The sequence below is a fragment of the Agelaius tricolor genome, unplaced genomic scaffold (genome assembly GCF_023055355.1).
Source record: "Agelaius tricolor isolate 1412-34295 unplaced genomic scaffold, bAgeTri1.0.p SCAF_7, whole genome shotgun sequence".
NCBI lineage: Eukaryota > Metazoa > Chordata > Aves > Passeriformes > Icteridae > Agelaius > Agelaius tricolor.
Genome location: NW_027269267.1, coordinates 24,299,301 through 24,318,183, shown reverse-complemented (window position 1 = coordinate 24,318,183; position 18,883 = coordinate 24,299,301). Strand labels below are relative to the sequence as shown.

The 18,883-nt window shown below is 39.5% G+C and overlaps 1 protein-coding gene across 5 annotated transcripts in view; it reads right to left on the bottom strand.

Moving 5' to 3' along the window:
- The window catches only part of MYO16 (myosin XVI), a 359,080-nt gene that overhangs the window by 231,069 nt on the left and 109,128 nt on the right, over positions 1-18,883 (bottom strand). For all 5 annotated transcript variants that reach the window (XM_071430590.1, XM_071430592.1, XM_071430591.1 and 2 more), the window contains exons 3-4: positions 10,404-10,474; positions 5,481-5,624 (exon numbers count right to left, since the gene is read on the bottom strand). In XM_071430590.1, coding sequence (XP_071286691.1) covers positions 5,481-5,624; positions 10,404-10,474 — 215 coding nt within the window. The remainder of the gene's footprint in view (positions 1-5,480; positions 5,625-10,403; positions 10,475-18,883) is intronic.

Genomic DNA, 18,883 nt, shown 5'->3' with positions numbered 1-18,883 from the left:
TTTGCATTTTGTGCTTCAATTCTAGGTTCCAAAAAGTACACAATGAAACATTTAATTAGTTAGCAGACAGAAGGTACACTTACTTTTCCTAGTAAGGTCAGTTAAAAAAAAATGTATTAAGAATGTTCTGAGGATGTAGTACTGATCTCTCCTTTTCTAGTTAATTAAGTGCCAAGTTTATCACAGTAATGCTTTCAGCTCTATGAAAGAATAAATAATAAATCTCTACTGTGCCACATACTGTACAAACACCAAAATACCATCTCCACCTTATTAGTTTCATTTGACAAGATCTGCCTTGAAGATGGTGAAACTCTAACATTCATGTTGCCCACTAAAAGGTTCCTCCTGACCATAGTAAAATTAAGTGAAGTACTCTATAAAAACACAATCTCATCAACTTTCTTTTTCTTTGTTGCTCTCAACCTCAGGTCAGTCAACATCAAAATATTTCATGATTCTTTGGGAATGCAAGGAGGGAAAAAAACACCCCAAAACCAAAATTAAAGGTACAGTAGAAAAGAAAAAAATCATAGTTATCAACCTGTAATATGTGAGTGAAACTGTACAGCTTCATGATGATTACCTGTGCTGTGCTCTGAAATTAGTGTAATAAACAGCAAGTCATAAAGAAACCTGTGGTTTGCAACACAGCCATAGTTATCTTGAGAAAAAGAACTGAATGTAGGAGCTCAATATGACTGTGAACCAGTGCTGAGCCTCTAAAACACAGAATTCATGATGAAAAATAATGCAGAGTAAACAAAAAAAAAAAAAAAGAAAATACAAGTTTCTACAAAGCGTTATTTTTATCTACCTACCCTACTGCCTGAGTAGCCAAAGTTAATATAAAAAACTGCAATAGTATCAATGTTTATTCCACTTTATGTGTGCAGTTTCTGGCTGGGATTGAGTAATTTTCCTCCCAGTAGCCAGTGTGTGTTTTGGATTTGTGTTGAAGGGGGTGTTGATAACCCTGGGATGTTTTAACTATTGCTGAGCAGCACTCGCACAGATCCAAGGTCATTTCTGTTCCTCACCCCACCACTGCAGGCTGGGTGTGCAAAGGAGCTGGGACAGCTGGCCCCAGCCCTTCAGAGGGATATCCCACACCATATGGCCTCATGATCAGCAAAAAAGGCAGGGAAAGGAGGAGGAAGGAGGAGGATGTTCAGAGTGATGGCATTTGTCTTCCCACTACACTGTTACATGTGGTGGAGCCCAGCTTCCCTGGAGATGGCTGAACACCTGCCTGCTGATAGGACAGGGTGAGTTAATTTTTGTTTTGCTTTGCTTATGTGTGCAGCTTTTGCTTTCCTTATTAAACTGTCTCTATCTCAACCCACAAGTTTTCTCACTTTTACCCTTGTGATTCTGACCTGGGGAGAGTGAAAAAGAAACTGTGTGGGGCTGAGCTGTCATGACAAGAAGGTAGTTTGAGCAGTGCACAAGTGAAGGTTACCCTCTCTTATGTATCAATTAAAAGTAATTGAAGATAGAAATTGTCTTTTGTGGAGGAACAATTAGACTGCAAAGGATGGGTACAAGTTTAAAGCTGTAGCCATATAAAGGACAGTGAGATGATTAAAACACTTGCTACAGCTAACAAAGCAGGACCAGCATCTAATATGCTGGTGCTTGGGCATTCTGCAACTCTGGTAGCATAGAACAAAGAACATTGGATACTCAGGTACAAATCTTGGCTAGTTTCAATTCAATACAGAACAAGTGTAGGGAATTAATAAAAATACAATGTTGCAATGCACCCAAATTGATAAAAAGACCACACCCCAACTGGACAGAACTGCTGACAGCTCATCCAGTCCTGAGGCTTCAAAAGGCAGGGAGACAAGACAAGCAGATCACTCCAATAGATTACATTGCTCTTCACACTCTTAAGAGATTTCATGTGGGCACAAATGTATATAAGCCTACACATCTTTGTTCTTAAATAAAAGACACCTCAGCATTCTCCCCAACCTGCTACAGGAGCCTTCTTCATCCAAAATCCACAAAGAGCAATTCCCTGTGCCACGGGGAGAGCACACAATGCTGCTGTGGCCGAGCAGTCACTGATGAAGGTGACCTGTCCCCCGTCATTGCCATGTGTGGCAGCAGACCCCCATGGATCACCTCTGATCCCTGCACCTCCTGACGTGCCAGCGATGCCCCGGGCTGAGCTCCTCATTGACCGACTGCTCAGCACACACGGGGTGGCTCTCCTGGCTGCTCTGTCCAGTGCCCCCTCCCTTGCTGACAGCTACAACACTGAGAAGACATAAATATGTCCCTGGAAAGCTGTGCCACCTAGGGTAAAGTGCTGGGAATTATGGAAAGAAATAGCTTCAAGCATTTCATTCTGCATCCATTTCAAAATCAGTATTTACAATTCCAGTAGCCTTCCAGCAGGACATGACAGAAGATCACCACACAGCTACAACCCCTCCTAGTTTGCAGTGAATGAACTTTGATTTTGTCATTGCTATCCACCAGAGCAAAGAAATTGTGAGTCACCACAGTTTACCTGATGAATGACAAGTCACCACCTTGTCTCAGCCTGAGAAAAATGAAGACCGCCAAAAGTGGGGTGAAGTCAGAAACTGGGAGTGTCTAAGCAAATCTTCATTTATAGCCTTCTGGGATCTACATGTACTTTTTTTTTCTCCCTACTTCCACCTCAAGAAATGTTTTAAGTCCTTAATGAGGAAATCTCCACTGGCTTCTGTGACAGTTTTCCAGAAATCTGAACTGAACAATTAAAGGATCATGCTGTTACATTTTAAGTCACATCTTTAAAAGAGAAAATACGGTGTTGTCTGGGCTATAAATTCAGTCCAGAAGAAATATTTATTTTAAAGTAATTCCTGAGGTTACAAGAAATGTTATTTTTTCTTCCAATGAAAAACTGTGGCATAACAGAAGCTGACTGTAGCTCATATTGGCATTATCAAGGTTCATGCTACACATTAGACATGGTCCATGAAACACTAACCTCAAGGCAAAGTAATTTCTAATATGAATTGCTCACGCAAAGGTAATTCAGAATTGTGAAAAATAAGTCTCTCCAACCTCAATTTTCATCTTCACATTGTCAAATATTATCAAAGAGAGCATTAATGTGATGGTTCAAAACCTACAGTTTACCGAAGAATATTTTCCTTCCTCTGCCATCTCTTTAAAAATCTTTAAATCTCAAAAGTTTAAAAACTTTATTTTGAATCTAGAAGGGAGAGTATAAAGATATTATTTATCTAGTCAAGGAAACTCTGCCTTTAGAAGTTCTGACCACCTAAAGGTGGGCAGATTTACCAGAAGTTATTGGAAATAATATGGACAATTCAAACTTTATCTGCAAAAATCCACATGTGTACCTCTGCTTATTGGAATTTTAATGTATTAGGTAACCAAGTTATCAGAAAATAATTAGAACCTTCAGATGAAGGCAGCTTGTAACAAACAGGGACCAAGTCAAAAACATTCAAATGATAGGCACAAGAAAATTATTTTGGGTATAACCCTGTACAGCAATATTTGAAGTTTAATTAGATTGAGCTTCTTGAAAAAATGGTCAAGGAAAATTTTACAAATGCCCTCTATAACCTAAACTGTTCCTATTGATGACAACAGCACTGTAATCAGAATTTCTGAAAATTCCCCCCATTACAAGAGTTTCCCACAGTACAAGAGTTTTTTATAAATAAACTGCTGTTCTAATTTGTTTATCACTCTAGGAGTACATGCAGAATACAAAGGATACGTAGGCTTCAGAGGTATCTACACTGGACAGGTTGAGGTAATACAAGAGATAAAACATTACCTGGAAATTTTATCCTTTATTTGCCAGGAGTAATGACAATGTTTAAAACCAGATGTATCTGATCCTTTTTTTTGTTGTTTTGGTTTGTTTGCTTTTTTGTGTTTTTTTTTTTTACTGTACAGGTTGCCCAGTGAGTTTGTGGACTTTCCATCCTTGAAGATTTGGTCCTGGGCAAGCTGGTGTTCCTAGCTCTTGTCTAGCAGAGGGAATGGACTAAATAATCTCCCAAAAAGATTTCATGAAATGTATTATCAATTATACAGTCTAAAAATATATCTCCCTTCCCTTTACACGTAACAATGAAATACAATTATAAGCATGACAAGAAACTCTGGCCTTGCAATGACCTATTTAAAATATAAACATTTTAAAATTATATCAAAAGACTAAAAACTTTAAGTCAGACTGTGAACTGTTTCTGCACTGTTTTAAAGAGCAAGATCACATGAACCGAGAGAAAGAGCTGCATTATTACCATTGCATAAAACTAGAGTTTTTGGTCCTAGGAAAGGAAGCACAAAACAGAACCAGAGAATCATTTAGGGTGGAAAGGACATTTCAGATCATCGAGTCCAACCTTTACCTCAGCACTGCCAAGTCCACCACTAAACCATGTCCATATCTGGCACATCTGCACACCTTTTCAATACTTCCAGGGGTGTTGACTCTGCCACTTCCATAGGCAGCCTATTCCAAAGTTGACTACTCTTTCAGCACAGAAATTTTTTCCAAATATGCAATCTAAACTTCTCCAGGTGCAACTTGAGGCCATTTCTTCTTGTTCTGTTGCTTGCTAGCTAGTGGGAGAGCCCAACTCCCACCTTGCTACAACCTTCTTTCAGGTTTTCTCTGGGCCTTTTCTTCTCCATCCTATACAACCCCAACTCTCTCAGCTGCTCCTCATAGGACTTGTGCTCCAGACCCTTCCACAGCTCCATTACTCTTCCCTGGATTCACTCCAGCCCCTCAGTGTCTTCCTTGTAGTGAGGGGCCCAAAACTGAACACAGGATTTGAGGTGTGGCCTCACCAATGCCAAGTACAGGAGGACAATCACTGTCCTGGTCCTGTTGGCCACACTACTGCTGATACAGGCCAGGATCCCTTTGGCCTTCTTGGCCACCTGGCACACTACTGCTCTCTAAAAAGGCTGAATGCCATATCTATTACTATATTGTGCAAATTCAGCATTAAAAAGTCAGAGTTGTTTATATATATATTAAATTTGTCTCATTTTGACCATGTCCACAAACACTTTTTATGAATACTGAGTGTAAGTGAGCCAATACTTGCTTTTCAGAGGAAGCTTTTTATAAGATTGTCTGAGAACTAAACCCTTAACAGAAAGTGACAAGGAGAAAAGAAAAGAAATTATCTGAATATCCCATTTGGGACTGAGTGCTTATCAGAGATATAAGCTCTGGACCCCAGGAGAAATAGGAGATACTTGACACTGATGTTTGCAATTTATTCTCACTGAAGTCCTAAAACTGCCTTCTAAAATTCCTGAGCACCAAAGCAATGTCAAGAAAAACCAAATGCTGTACATGTTTTCACTGATATGATTAGTAGCAATATGTTGCATTCATACAGCAGTTTCAGACCTTAGGGTACTTCATTCTGTCTCCTTTTAAAGCACACAATGCATTGGCTTGCTCTACTTACTAGTAGCAGTAGCAGGACAATATCAGGATTATCACAGGCACAGGCTACATGCATTGATGTCCAAAAATCCTCATCTTGATGATTTACATTCACTCCTCTGTCAATAAGAATTTCTGCAGCAAATGCATTATCATAGCGAGCACACTGGAAGAAAAAAAGAGCAGATTAGGGACACTGTTTTCCTCGGTGTACAACTAAATTTGTTACATACAATTTAAATTGGGCAGATGATGCATTGTAGTTAAGCTGCTGTGTTTGTAGGGAACATCTGAGGAGTCTATAGAAATAATTGTGTGGAGATTTCCCGTTCCATGTGCATGACTCACAGAATCCCCTACTTCCCTATCAAATCTGCTGAATATACTATAAGGATGAGGCTTTTTTTCCTGTTCAATACTGCCATTCCAAATCAATGCACAGGCATCTGTGCAGGATCATGAGTAGTGGTATCTAAGTACATGTGCGCCCACATATACATATGTCCATGCATACATGAATTTCTGCCTTTTATGCAGTTCAGGGTAATATACACCCCTCTTCATACCTCACTTCTATTTCCAATCCACTAACTATACTGATTCCTGTCTGAGTCTCTTTGCCAGATGAATACTCTGCACACTGAGAGTGTTATTGTGGGGTGGAGGGATGCAAGGTGTGTATTGTGTGGGTGAGGGGATGGTGTGTGTGTGTACATGCATGCATGTGCGCACGTTTCTATACCTTGGTAATGGTCACAATTTTCGTAGAGAAGAAGAAAATAGCCCAGAAATTGTGTTGACCTTACTCCTCTGTCACATCAATGACTTTTTATGCATAAGGTTATGGATAATACCTTTAAAGGCAATCAGGGCACCTCAAGATAAGATTCTGACTCTGGCTTCACAACAATCTCAGTAACTCTTTAGAGAAGGAACCTGTCTCTTTCCCCATGGGGGAGAGGTTATGGGAAGACTAATTTTAATCTGGCATGGAAGCCAGGATACAAAAGGAAGTGCAGAATAAGGAAAAGCGTAACTGGATTTTACTGTGAAGTCAAGATATAGCTGAGATCTTCAGCAGAATGCAGCAGCCTCATGTACCACTGCAATCATAAATATAGATAACCCAGAAGATTAATATTAAATTCTATCAGTATAAAAAACCAGTCGCATCCTAAATGATTTCCAAATACACTGACCATTAAATTATAGAACAGAAATTAAATTCTGATGTATTTATTTTAGCTCATGTAAGTTATCCAGCAGCTGTAGTAACAGTTTTGTTTTGTTGCATCAGTATCGTTCATTGTATCAGTACAACTGAAATCGAGCTATTCTGTGCTGAAATTTAACAAATCAGAGGTAAAACATTTTATATTACAGATCAGCATAATCTAATACCAACCATATTTTCAAGACATTGTTAAGCAAAAAAAAAACCAAAACCAACCAGTTCTAGAGATGACAGGCATCACTGAGCCATTTTGTGTATTAATAATAGACATAGAGCATTTGGTGATTATTTGCAGCTTAGATTTGTTGCTGCTCCTTGATTCTTGTTTAATAGATTTTGTGAAATAATTGTACAAGCTCAGTTAAGGCTCCAGAATAAAACTGTGACATACATACTTTGTTATAAGGGTGGGAGTGGGTGATTGCCTGTGTGAATTGACCTGACACCGTGTGGTTTGCACTGCACAGGCAGCTCAGGCACCTTCTCATTTTTTATTGTACTTCTCTACTCATGGAACCTAAAGAGAGTTCAGTGAATATTTCTGAAGTTCCCACAGCTTGCCTAGATTCAACCGTATTGAGAAACTCTCTTGTTGTGGTTTGAGAGGAAGTGAGTTTTTTGGGATGCTGTTGTCACACCAAAGGGTGCTCAGATTCAAATATTGGCACCTGGTGTGGCCACTGGAGATATGGATACACCTCTGAGAACACAGGGGTTAAAAGCAGAGCACTCACAGGGGGAAGCTCTCTTGGGTTCCAGCGATGGAAAGGGTTCGGATCTCTCCCTCGTCCCAGCTGCTGCCGGCTGGTCCGGGGGAGGGGAGGCCATGAGGCCGGGTGAGGTAGGCCGGGCCTTGGACAGAGAGGGGAGGTGAAGAGGCCCCGAGGATGGAGGGGTGGGAGAAGCACCAGGAGGCATCGGGCAGCCCCCCCAGGAGAGAGAGAGAGAGAGAGAGTACAGCCTGTGCCTGTGATCCCTTGAAACTTGATAACATGTGCCAGCAGCACGGCCGAGAAGGGGGGGGGGGGGGGGGGGGTTGGGCAGCGAGAAGGTGTCCGGCCGCTGTGGGAGTTCCTGAGCAGGCAGAGCCCGAGCTTTTAACCCTTTTTGGACAATGAAAACTTTGCAGAACATTAACCTTCCTAGAAGAGAGCTAGAGATGAAATAGAGGAAGAAATGGGCAAGTATGATGAAGGTTCATGCAAGTGAAAGATAAGGAAGAGTAGAGAAGATTCTTTGGTGGGAAGAGATGATGGAGTGGCTTTTGCTGGACTCTTCTTGTTATAGCCATGGACAGAACCATGTTTCCTGTGACACAGAGACTGCATCCAGGGGGAGGCAATGGCTCAGAGCCAAGAGGGTTCAGTGTTAAGACCAAGACCCCTCGGCCCCAGGGGGTGAAATTTGTGGGGGGACAGGTGTCCTGAAGGTGAGACTGTGCTCTTTTTGGAACAGGACAAAGCATCCTTAAAAGAACAACCCTTGAAGCAGTTCTGGTCCATGTGCAGTGGTGAGAGCACTGGACATGAAAGGAAGAGGTCACGATGGCAAATGTTCTCCAGGCGGTGCCACGAGTGACACGGAAACACACGAGGCTTCAGCTGTGTTTCCAGGGGAGGCCTACGGCACAAGAAGGACTCCTCTCCTCTTGATGAACTGAGAATTGATTGTCTGAAGAGTGGTGATGGACCGAGAGTTGGTGATTTGGGGGATGGATGTATTGGAAATTTGGTGGGGGGAGGAGGAAATGTTTTTGGAAGGTTTTCATTTTCCCTGTTTCTTTTTATTTAGAGTTGTAGTTTAGTTAATAAAGTTTTCTTTTCTTTATTTCTAAGTGGGTGCCTGCTTTGCTTATTCCTGGTCACATCTAACAACGGACACCAGGGAGAGTGTATTTTCATGGAGGCACTGGCATTGCACCAGCGTCAAACCGTGACATCTCTACACAGACAAAACCAGAACCTTTTTCAAGTGTCATAATTAAAAAAAAAAAAAAAAATGTATCACATTTTGGAAGTTAACAGATATGAAAAAAGGAAAACAGAAAAATCAGATTTTAAGAAAAATGTCAAGATATATATATATTACATCCATTCTAATACAAAAATATTTAGCCTACAAGTGGAAAGAATAAAAACCAAGCTTCCCTTTGGACCAAGCAATCTCACAGTTGTAAAACTAACACTTAAAATGAATCTGAGTGGGCTATAAGACTATAACACAGGTGCATGTTAATTACTAGTTTCAATTCTTGCTGGAAAATAAATTTGGCTTATCTTGTTTCCCTGTATCATGACTCTCCTATCCTGTCTGTACTGCTCCCAATCAGGTTCAAATCCGAATTTCATTGAATTCAGGTTTGCCGCTATCTCCAGTGAGATGAGCATTTTCCTGTAAATGAATTATGAGTGCTTGCAAGTAACTCTGACTAAACTGAGGCAGTAGGTTACACATGGCTCTCTACTGCAAATTTCTTACTGCACAAAGCTTTCCTTCCTTTGGAAGCATATGTGTGCCTGGGAAGCAGCAGGCACCAGTTGAGAGAATGATTGTGATAGTGAATTGGGGTGCAATGCACATCAAGAAACCTAAAATGGCACAGTTCAGCTGCAGATTTTAGCTGCAGTTAAAAACTGTGCATCAGCTAAACTAGATAAAACAACTTAAAATCCCTGAAAATGAATTTTTCTTTCTTTTATTTTAAAATGCCTGATACTTATGTCAAATCATCCACAATCAAGATAAAGATTGTCTCCTAGGGCTTCTGTGATGGGGTAAGATTAGGGATGCCTCTGTTTTGGGAATCCCAGAAATAACATTTCATTTGGACTGCATTTTTAAAGAGTAGTTGAGCATTTTTACAACAGACAAATAGTTAGAGAAGAGAAAGGAGAATTAAAATTTTCTCTCTTCCAAAGAAGTACTGCCCTTTCCCTTTACTTTGGCCTCTATTTCCTAAAGTCCTTGGTTAAATAGCATGGCCATGGAGGATGGAAAACATTTTAAGACATTTGGAGTTGGATCCAAATGTCTTAAAATAGTTTCACAGACAGCATGTCTGCAACTGAAGCATCACAGCCCAGGATCATAAGATGTAGGAATTATTTATGAGTTTTTCTACTGGCTTCAGCAATGTCAAAATTCTACTCTTATGGTATTTTATGTCTGCTTGTCATGTCCTTACCTCTTGTTTTTACTTTCATTATTATATACAAATTGTTTTTCTTTTATCTTCTTGTTACTTAATCTGAATTACTATGCAAATAATGATAAACTAAATGCAGATAATGTGTTAAATATCCATATGTAGGAAACTGGTGCAAGAAAGTATCACAAAAACAAAAAAAAATGCTAAATCATGGGGGTTTTTTCATATAGGACCTGTGAACCTTTGAGCCATATAACTCTGTATTTGGAATCAAGCAGTCTTTCCTTTGCTCTTTCTTGCTGCACAGATAATTTATAAATAAAACACTTCATTCTCCTTTGTTAACTACGATTCTACCACTATGACATGATCCATTCTTTTGTAAGCAATTTGAAAATGACCATTTATTTAAAATTAATAGCTGGATGCACGCACAGCCATAGTGGAGCTCAGTGCAGATTAAAAAAAACTGCTAATCCTTTCTTTTTTGGATGAAAATCTGCTACTCACTTTCCCACCTTGTTTATCCACAGTCACTAACAATAATCTTCAATCACTCTTACCAGATGGAGCAAGGAGCCTCCAGAGGAAAGAAGCATATGAGGGTCAGCACCATCCTTCAACAGCCGTAGCACTGAAATATCAAAGAAAAGAGGAACAAGAGTTAATATACCTAATATAACAGCAGTACACTTAATTCTGAACTCTTAATAGGCTGATTCTTAATCATCTTCATCAGGGGATTTAATAATATATTCAAATCTCTTATGGAACTGCAAAGCTATCATGTCAGCATTTGCCATCTCACCTGTTTTAATAGCTAAGCCTGTAAAGCAAAATGAACAGTAAATATCAACAGCATCAAGGACTTCTCAAGTGTACAGATGAGCATGTCAGTTTTGTACATATGAGAGGGGAGGGCTTGAGGAAAGAGCCATGTCAAGGTCACAATCACCTTAGTTTATTGGGGAGCAAAATCACAGTTAACTGCTTTTATTTTACTTTTTAAAGATCACATGCGATATATATTGGCTATTTTAGTAAATACTTGAAACTAGTATTCATAACTGATAGCACTTGAAATTAATCATCATACCAAAGCTAAATGATCTGCACTCAGTTTAACCTTTCCAGTGCATTGTCAGATCACTGATGCAGCATAATCTTTAAAATGATATTTGGAGCCACACTCTACTCCCAGTTACATGTATCAAACCCCTTTGAAATGAAAACAAGCTTATAGGTGCAGGCAAACCCACAGCCCTTCACACTGGTGCTCGCTCAAGTGTGAAAATTCAGCACTTTTCCCCATGGTCTTTATTGCCTTTATAACCTTTTCAGTCTGAACCAAAGCACTGACTAACTCACAGTGCTCATTCCTTGAACAGACCTGTACAGCAGCAGTGCCTGGCAGTACCTGGGGACTCCACACCAGCATTGCAACCCTGTCTTCATCAAACTGGCATGAAAAACCCTTTTAAAAGGCCTCTCTCCATGAAAATAGCTGCCAATATGATTTCCTGAGTAGGAGCACAGGTGGCTCTGTCTTCATCATCTGAAATCTTGAGCTTAATTCTTAGTTAAGATCTGGGATGGACTTGTGCAAACAACTGCAAAGAAATTTTAAGTTGTGAGTGGGTTCCACTGAGATGTCTGTCCTACAGGAAGAACAGAGATTTGTCTCAAGGCTCTTCTGTGAATCTGTCACCAGTCTCATAGCCACCACCTCTTTCCTCTCAATACATTTTCTGTATCTGTTTTCTTTCTCCCAAGGATATAGTGAAACTCCATTTTCACTGTACATTTAAAGTGGATGAACAATAAAAAGTGAACCATTCTTTTCTGCTCTCTCAGATTCACAAATCTCATACTGAAGCACACACTTGTCCTCATCCAGAGAGACCATTAAAAATAGAGGCTCAAAACTAAGAGCCTTTTTTAAAATACCTAAATTTCTGACCAAATATGGAGATACTCTCTCTACTTCAGGTTTAAAGTGAGTAAAGACTTATAAATCCTCCTTCCTTAAACAGGCATACAACTACACCCTCCTCAAGAGTTAATATTTCCAATGTTCCTATGTTATGCCATTTCTTTAGTAGGGCAGAAAATATTATTTCCATATCACAGAATATTTCTTAAGGCTCTAAAAAGAATTTCATTCTTCTGATCCCATCAGGATTTCACCTGAAGAAATTAACACTCCAAAGTGTTCCCTTTCCTCCATCCCCTGTTTTCCAGGGGAAAAATAATTCATACATCATGTGGTTGCAGAGCAATCACACTGTAGGTTGGTGGCAGAAGTCTTATACTGACTGGGACTGATATGAAACAGCATCCTCAGCCTGTGTTTCTGCAAGATGGGATAAGACAGATAAGACATTAACCAAAGGAGTCTGTTTCTTTCCCCCATTCACTAAGGGACTTACACACCTTTATCTCTGGCTAAATAACACCAGCAAAATCAAATGTGGAATTTCTTGTTGGGTCACCGAGATGAACTCAATCATTTTGAGCCTTGGGATCACCAAAAGAGGCTTTAGGATAGGTCCTTCTATGCAAAGACAGAGGATGAAGACTTCTCTCTTTTGGCAGAAGGAGGACACATGGAAAGGTCAGTGGGTTGAGAAACTGAATTTCTAACAGTATTACACGAGAATTTCATCTGGAGCCTAAAATAGTAACCAAGAGACAGAAAGAAACTCTAGCTACTCAGGTATAAAAAATATGGGCAATTTTTTGATATCTTCCTCCCTCCAATGCCTAAAGACTTGGTTCTCATAGAGAAGCTGTGCAAAGTAATGCCTTTCCAGATCCATTTTGCAACTCCTTGCAGTTGAAAACAAAAGAACATCAGACCATTTCTAGATCTGAGTTTGAAATCCATTAGAATTAATTGGTTTGCCTTGATTATTTTTCTACCAGCAGAAATGTAGGCCAAGATTACACCATAAAGAATTAATATGTTAACTCTGATCTTCGAACAGAATATTAAATAATTGTGACCATAAACAAATTACTGAGTCAAATACAAAAACATTAGAGAATGTGGATAAAAGATCAGTAGCTTTTTTTGGTTTTTTTTGGGTCTGGTGCCTTTTTCCTCATTATTTCTTGATCAGTTCTTCAGGAAATTCCCATCACACAGGCTATCAGGGCAAGATATGCAAACTCTCCTTTCAGCTGGGCAAAAGTCTGTGTCCTGAATCAAATTATGTGCTACACGCCTCTGTATTTAAAAATAAGCAAAAAAAAAAAAAATTCTTTCCTTGAATTTATCCCCTTTGCAAAACACAATTAAAAAAGAAAATCAAGAAAAGATCACAGAAACAAATCCCCCTTCCTACTAAACAACTCACTTAGATCATTTACTTAAGACTTCACTTGTTCATATTGTCCTTTTGATAGAACTACTACCTAGAAATAGTTAGATAGTAAATATACTTGCTACTGCTAGTAGTTTGGGATTTAATGCCCTAATGAGAACGGAAAGTAATGTAAAACTTGATTCAATAAATGCTAAATATCTCTTAATTAATGCAATTTTAAGGAAGCTTCCACAAGACTTTCTTTTAAAACTTGTTTTACTTGCAATCTTTCATGTAAGGAAAGTTTACAGGAAAGATGAGACTAAAAACTGGCTTAAAAGCAGGAAGCTGACATTTACCTGGAAAAAAAAAAATCAACCCCAGAGTAAAAAACTTTCAGCAAACTCTGAAGCCCTTCCTGCGTGTGTATAAACAGGTCCATCCATTCTTTGATATCTTTTAGAATTGACACACAAAATTATTTACAATTTAGAACAGAATTTCATACCCAATTTCACATCTAATAAAGATGTTTTAAAAGCATTGGATGCATTGAAGTCTCATCAGAAAAGAAAGGTAATAATCAATGGAGCTTTTTACGTATCCTTGATGTTGTAATTTTAATAAAATTATTCCAGAGAGCTGAATACCTTTTCACTTTCCATTGATTTTATTGACTAGATTATGACTTATAATATAGCCTTACAATGCACTACAGTCATTACTGCTGTGCTGTTACCAGGCACAGGTCTTGTACTAACTTTGCTTGTGGAATTAGGGCTGTAAGGCTTTACTTCTTCTGGGCTTGTCTTGGCTTGCTTGAGCTTTTAGTTGTTATAGCAACTGGCTGCTGACAAGGTGACAATAACCTAACACAGTTTTGTTTATCTTTTTTGTAACTGTGGTGCATTATGCATTAAGGATTTTGATATACATGGTAGCAACTAGCATTATAACCACTGCACTGTGGTTATAATCCAGCCATGCTGGCATAAAGAGCTATGTCTGTGACTTTATATCTGCTGCAGACAAAAGGAATACTGATCTGAAGTTACAAATCAGAATTTCAGAGCCTGAAAGGTGAATGCATTCAGAAGGCCCAGGGCTATCAGTATCTCACCAGGCATCTGCTACTGATGGCAACACAAACTTAGGCACTGGGCAGTTGCATTCACAGCAAACTCAGTTTTAGTAGTAACAGAGCAGACAAAAATAAAGGCACCTAACATATGCAAAACCTAACATTTGATCATCTACTGTTGTTCTTCTAGTATTTCTCTAGAGTCCTATATTGTTGTTATTAGACTTCTAAAGTCCATACCTCTTTGATGTATTCTCATGGCTGCTGATCTTCACTGACTCCTTCTTCTGCACACTCTTCTCTCAGGTCAGGGCTCCTCCAAGGCTCTCCCTAACTAGCTGACCCGCCCCCTTTTATCCCGGTCATCTTCATCGGTTACAGCTGCAGCCCAATTAAGGACATCGCAGCTGCAGCCCATCAAGGGCAACCGGGACCTCTGGGGCAAAGCCTCTATACAGATATTCAAATACATTTCCTCTACTATAATCTACTGTACTGGATATAGAGTACCAGTGTATGCTCCTATTAACTGTTCCTTTGGGGAATAGCAGCCACCAAGTGTAGACTTTGTTTCTGTTAACATCTATTTTTGTTCTCTTTAGTTTAGCAGGAATAACTCCAGCTGGAAAGCTTTACTCGTTCATGATGTGCATAAACATGACTTACTGCTGCAGAAGCATAGCTAAAATGCTGCTGATTCTGGAATGAATTGTCACATTCTCCTCCTACCCCAGGCTGCACAGGTTTGTCACTTGGCACACAGGAAAGATTAGTTTCTCAGCTAGACCAAGGATCAGGGAACGTGGCACTGGGTAATGGGTATGAACAGGGAGAATGGTGTAGCCACCACTTTCCACCAACAGCTGAGAGAAGTTTGGGCAGAAACTGACCATGAAATTGAATCACAACAGAAGTGATACTGAAACATGTAATAGCATCCTTCCACTTCCACCAGTTAAGAGTCATGTTTTTCCCATTATTTCAGTCAGATATTTGGCTCACAGCTGGTATCTTATACTCTGTACAGATTAATCACTTAGAATCCTCTTCATACCTCTTTAGTCCTCTTTTCTCATTCCTCAGCAGTCACTCCATACTTTTCAGCTTGTACCAAAGGTGTTTATGAGAAACCTGCTACACAATTCAGCTATATATGAGAACAGATGAATCCTAGTCTCTGGTAATTTCTTAATCATAACACCAAATGAAATAATGCAAGATATCATAAATGTTTGGTTAATGTAGTAGAAAAAATATTTACCTCTTGCCTTTGCTATGAGTAGTTAAAGTTTTTTAATCCAAGTACCAGTATTGGTAATTTTATAATTCTTTTATGGTGTCTTGTTTACCTAACAAAGACATTTGCTATCACTAGTGCAATGTCTCAGGCTTTCCTTCAGAGCAAGCTTATCAGTTGACAGTGTTTATTCAGAGCAGTCATGCCCTTAATGAGCTTTGCAAACAACTGATTTGTAATCCTACTGCTTTTTACATGAAATATATCCAGAGCTCATTGGCAACATCTGTCAGACTTGTTCAGATCTCCTCATTTTCAGGAGAACTCTTGGAAATAAATTCCCATCTTTGCTGCACAAAGATTAAAGGCAGCAAACCATAAACAAAATATTCACATTTGGAGAGATAAGTGTTCTATTCACAGACTTCAGAAATGAAGAGAGGGAAATTACTCTTTCCATGTTGGTTAAATTTGAGAGTATAGCCCTGCATATCCAAGCTATAATGCCCACTGCTAGAACAGAGCACTGCTAAGGACAGGGCTGACATTTCCATCCTCCCTGTCAGAGTTCCCATAGTTGATAATTTTTTTTTCAGGTAGCCAGGAATCATAATACCATGACCCCAAAGCAAATGGGTCATTGATTCTCTTCTGAAATTAAAAGCATGATGTAAAACATCCAACTGATTTCTGTGCTCCATTGGACAAATATTACCTTTAAAAGAAACAAACCAAGCCACCAATGAAACAGACTGACCCAGGGAGTCCTACAGCCCCCCTCAGCATCTCTCTCAGCTTTAACGCTGGAAGATCAAAACACATAGTAGTTCTTTCCCATATTCTCCTTGTGGAGAAATCAGTCAGACCTCAGCCTTGGAAACAGCTGAGGGGCTTGATCACTCAGTGTGGGAGCAAACTTTCAGCAGCACAGGCAAGCATGTGACAAGTCCCTTTTTTGTGCCTATTCTTGTGTGACTTCCCACCAGGCCTTGTGCCATCAGCTGTGGTGTGTCCATGCCCAGGCACTCTCCAGCCCTGGCAGCTTCCTGCCTTGCACTATCATGCTGGAGGTGGAGGGCACAGCCCTCCTGTTACCTCAGGTGTCTTGAACTGGAAAACCATGTGGAAAATAATGGTTATGTCTCTGAGCCATATGCTCACTAAGCCAAACTCCAATGAGATCCATGAGGAGAGTCACAGTTCTCTCATGGGACAGACATTTCTATCATTGTAGACACAGCCAGAATAATTTTTGAGTTAGGGACATCTTTATTCAAGAACTGCTACATTTAAAACTTTTCCTTCAGGCAAATTCCCCCTCTTTTATTTCTGTGTACATTAAGTATAATGCAGTCTGTGTCTCCACTGGAAAATATTAAGTTCACAAACCCAATGGTTTAAAAATCCTAGTGTGTGCCTCTTACAATGCCCAAGCAATGACAAATGAACCTATCTCCTTACACAAAAGTGACAATGGGCAGCAGTCAAATGTAACATGTTTGAGTTAAGTTGTGATGTGTGAAGAACAGTGGTGTAAATCAGTAATTTTGAGAAGACTAGAAGTAGCCATTCAGTTCTGTGGCCCAAAGACATTGCTGCGAGGGGCACACCCAGGATCAAAGAGCAATCATGGTGACCTGTGGTTTTGCCTCCATTTAGAGCTTTGGCCAGGCCAGAGGCAGAGCACTGTTGTGGTAAGGTTTTAATTGCTAATAAAACTGTGATTTTATGTCACTGCACCTACAACCTGTGTATATAACAGAGGTGTTGCTAGAATCATTAAACACCACCTTACAAAATAACACATTCTTAGCTAAAAATACTGGGTCTACCATCACAGCTAGTAACACAGCCAGGGTTTTGCCAGGACAGCTACTTCTGAGCACTAAATAGCTATGTCAACAAAAACTGGTAGCACAGACCTGACTGAATCCAGAATGTCTGTTAATGAGATAAAATTACAATAAAACAAAGCTTTGTTTACTGGAAATTGAACAGTCTAAAATTACCTTAGGGAAAAGCAGCTGATCATAGAGTAAACTTAAACATAGCTTTTCTTAAAACTTTTACTCCCAGCTAGTTAATGAGATTTATTTATTTCAAGGTTATGGAAAAAAAGGAATTAAATATTTTAGCATTTAGGTAATGTATTTCATTTTTTACACATATTTTATCTGTCTCCCATGTATGGATTCTCCTGGAGTTCCTGACAAAGGTGACTAAAACTAATAAGAACTTTATCATCAAGCTACAGTCAAGAATTGCAAAAGCTCACCATCACTAAGTTCACCTTAGAGATATGTTTGAAAGCTCTTTAAATTACCAGAATAATTTTTAGGCCAATTTTTCAGTTACAGAAACACCTGCTTGTACATTCAAATGTTTGTAGATTCAAATGTTTGTAGAATTGAGTAAAAACCTCAGATCTTACAGCATTTCACTAAAAAAGTTAAATTTATTTCAGAATTTGCAAATTTCCAGTTCTATAGTCATTAAATGATAAGCACTAAAACACACATCAGCAAGATAACTCATTCTGCGGTCAGTACCTTAATTTGAAAACCATTGTCATACCCATGCTTTTCCTTAGTTGTAACAGTTACAGAATTTGCATATAATACAAATTTTCATCTGAACAGACTGTACACCCCCTCTGTTTCACCAACATTTATGTTGATCCTATGCCAATGCTACTTAATTGGCATAAATCAGATTACTGCTGACTTATATTCCTTATGAAGCAAAAGTCAGCCCCTCTTTAACTCCCACAGCATGCAGAGCAAGTTTATGCCAGCTGGCTTAGAAGCCTTGTAAGCAACTCATTACAATTTGCATTAGAGATCTTCAAGGGTAACAGACTACTATCCCACTTAGCAGCTGCTAAATGGTACTAATTACCAGCTGTGGAGCACTGACTGTTAGATCCCCCTGTGTCTCCTGGAATTCCCAGGGTGTGCAGTGCACAAGAAAGCAAACTTAAACCAGGCAGTATAGAACAAACTAGGGGCATTACCAATCCATGCATTTATCCAAAACAGTTTTGTGTGTGGCATATGAGTGACCAAAACGATGAATAAAATGTGTAGCTCCAGGAATATCTCACCACTTGACATCTGTGGCTCAGGCACCACCTTTCACAGCATATGAAAACCAGAGCTGTTTCCCTCTTGCTCATGCATTAATTCACACACTCCTGCCTTGATCTTTGCATAGCAGTGCCACATGTCATGCTGCTGGGATGGAGAGTTAAACCAGCTGAAGACCAACTTTATGAAAGGCAGTTTCCAGATGGTTCATCTCCCTGCCTCATTCCAAAATGAGCATAAAGATGGGAGGACAAAAAGATGGGACAGAAACAGAGCCAGACAGAAAGGAGAGCAGCCAATGGCAGCCTCAATTTCAGCTTAGTTTCAAACT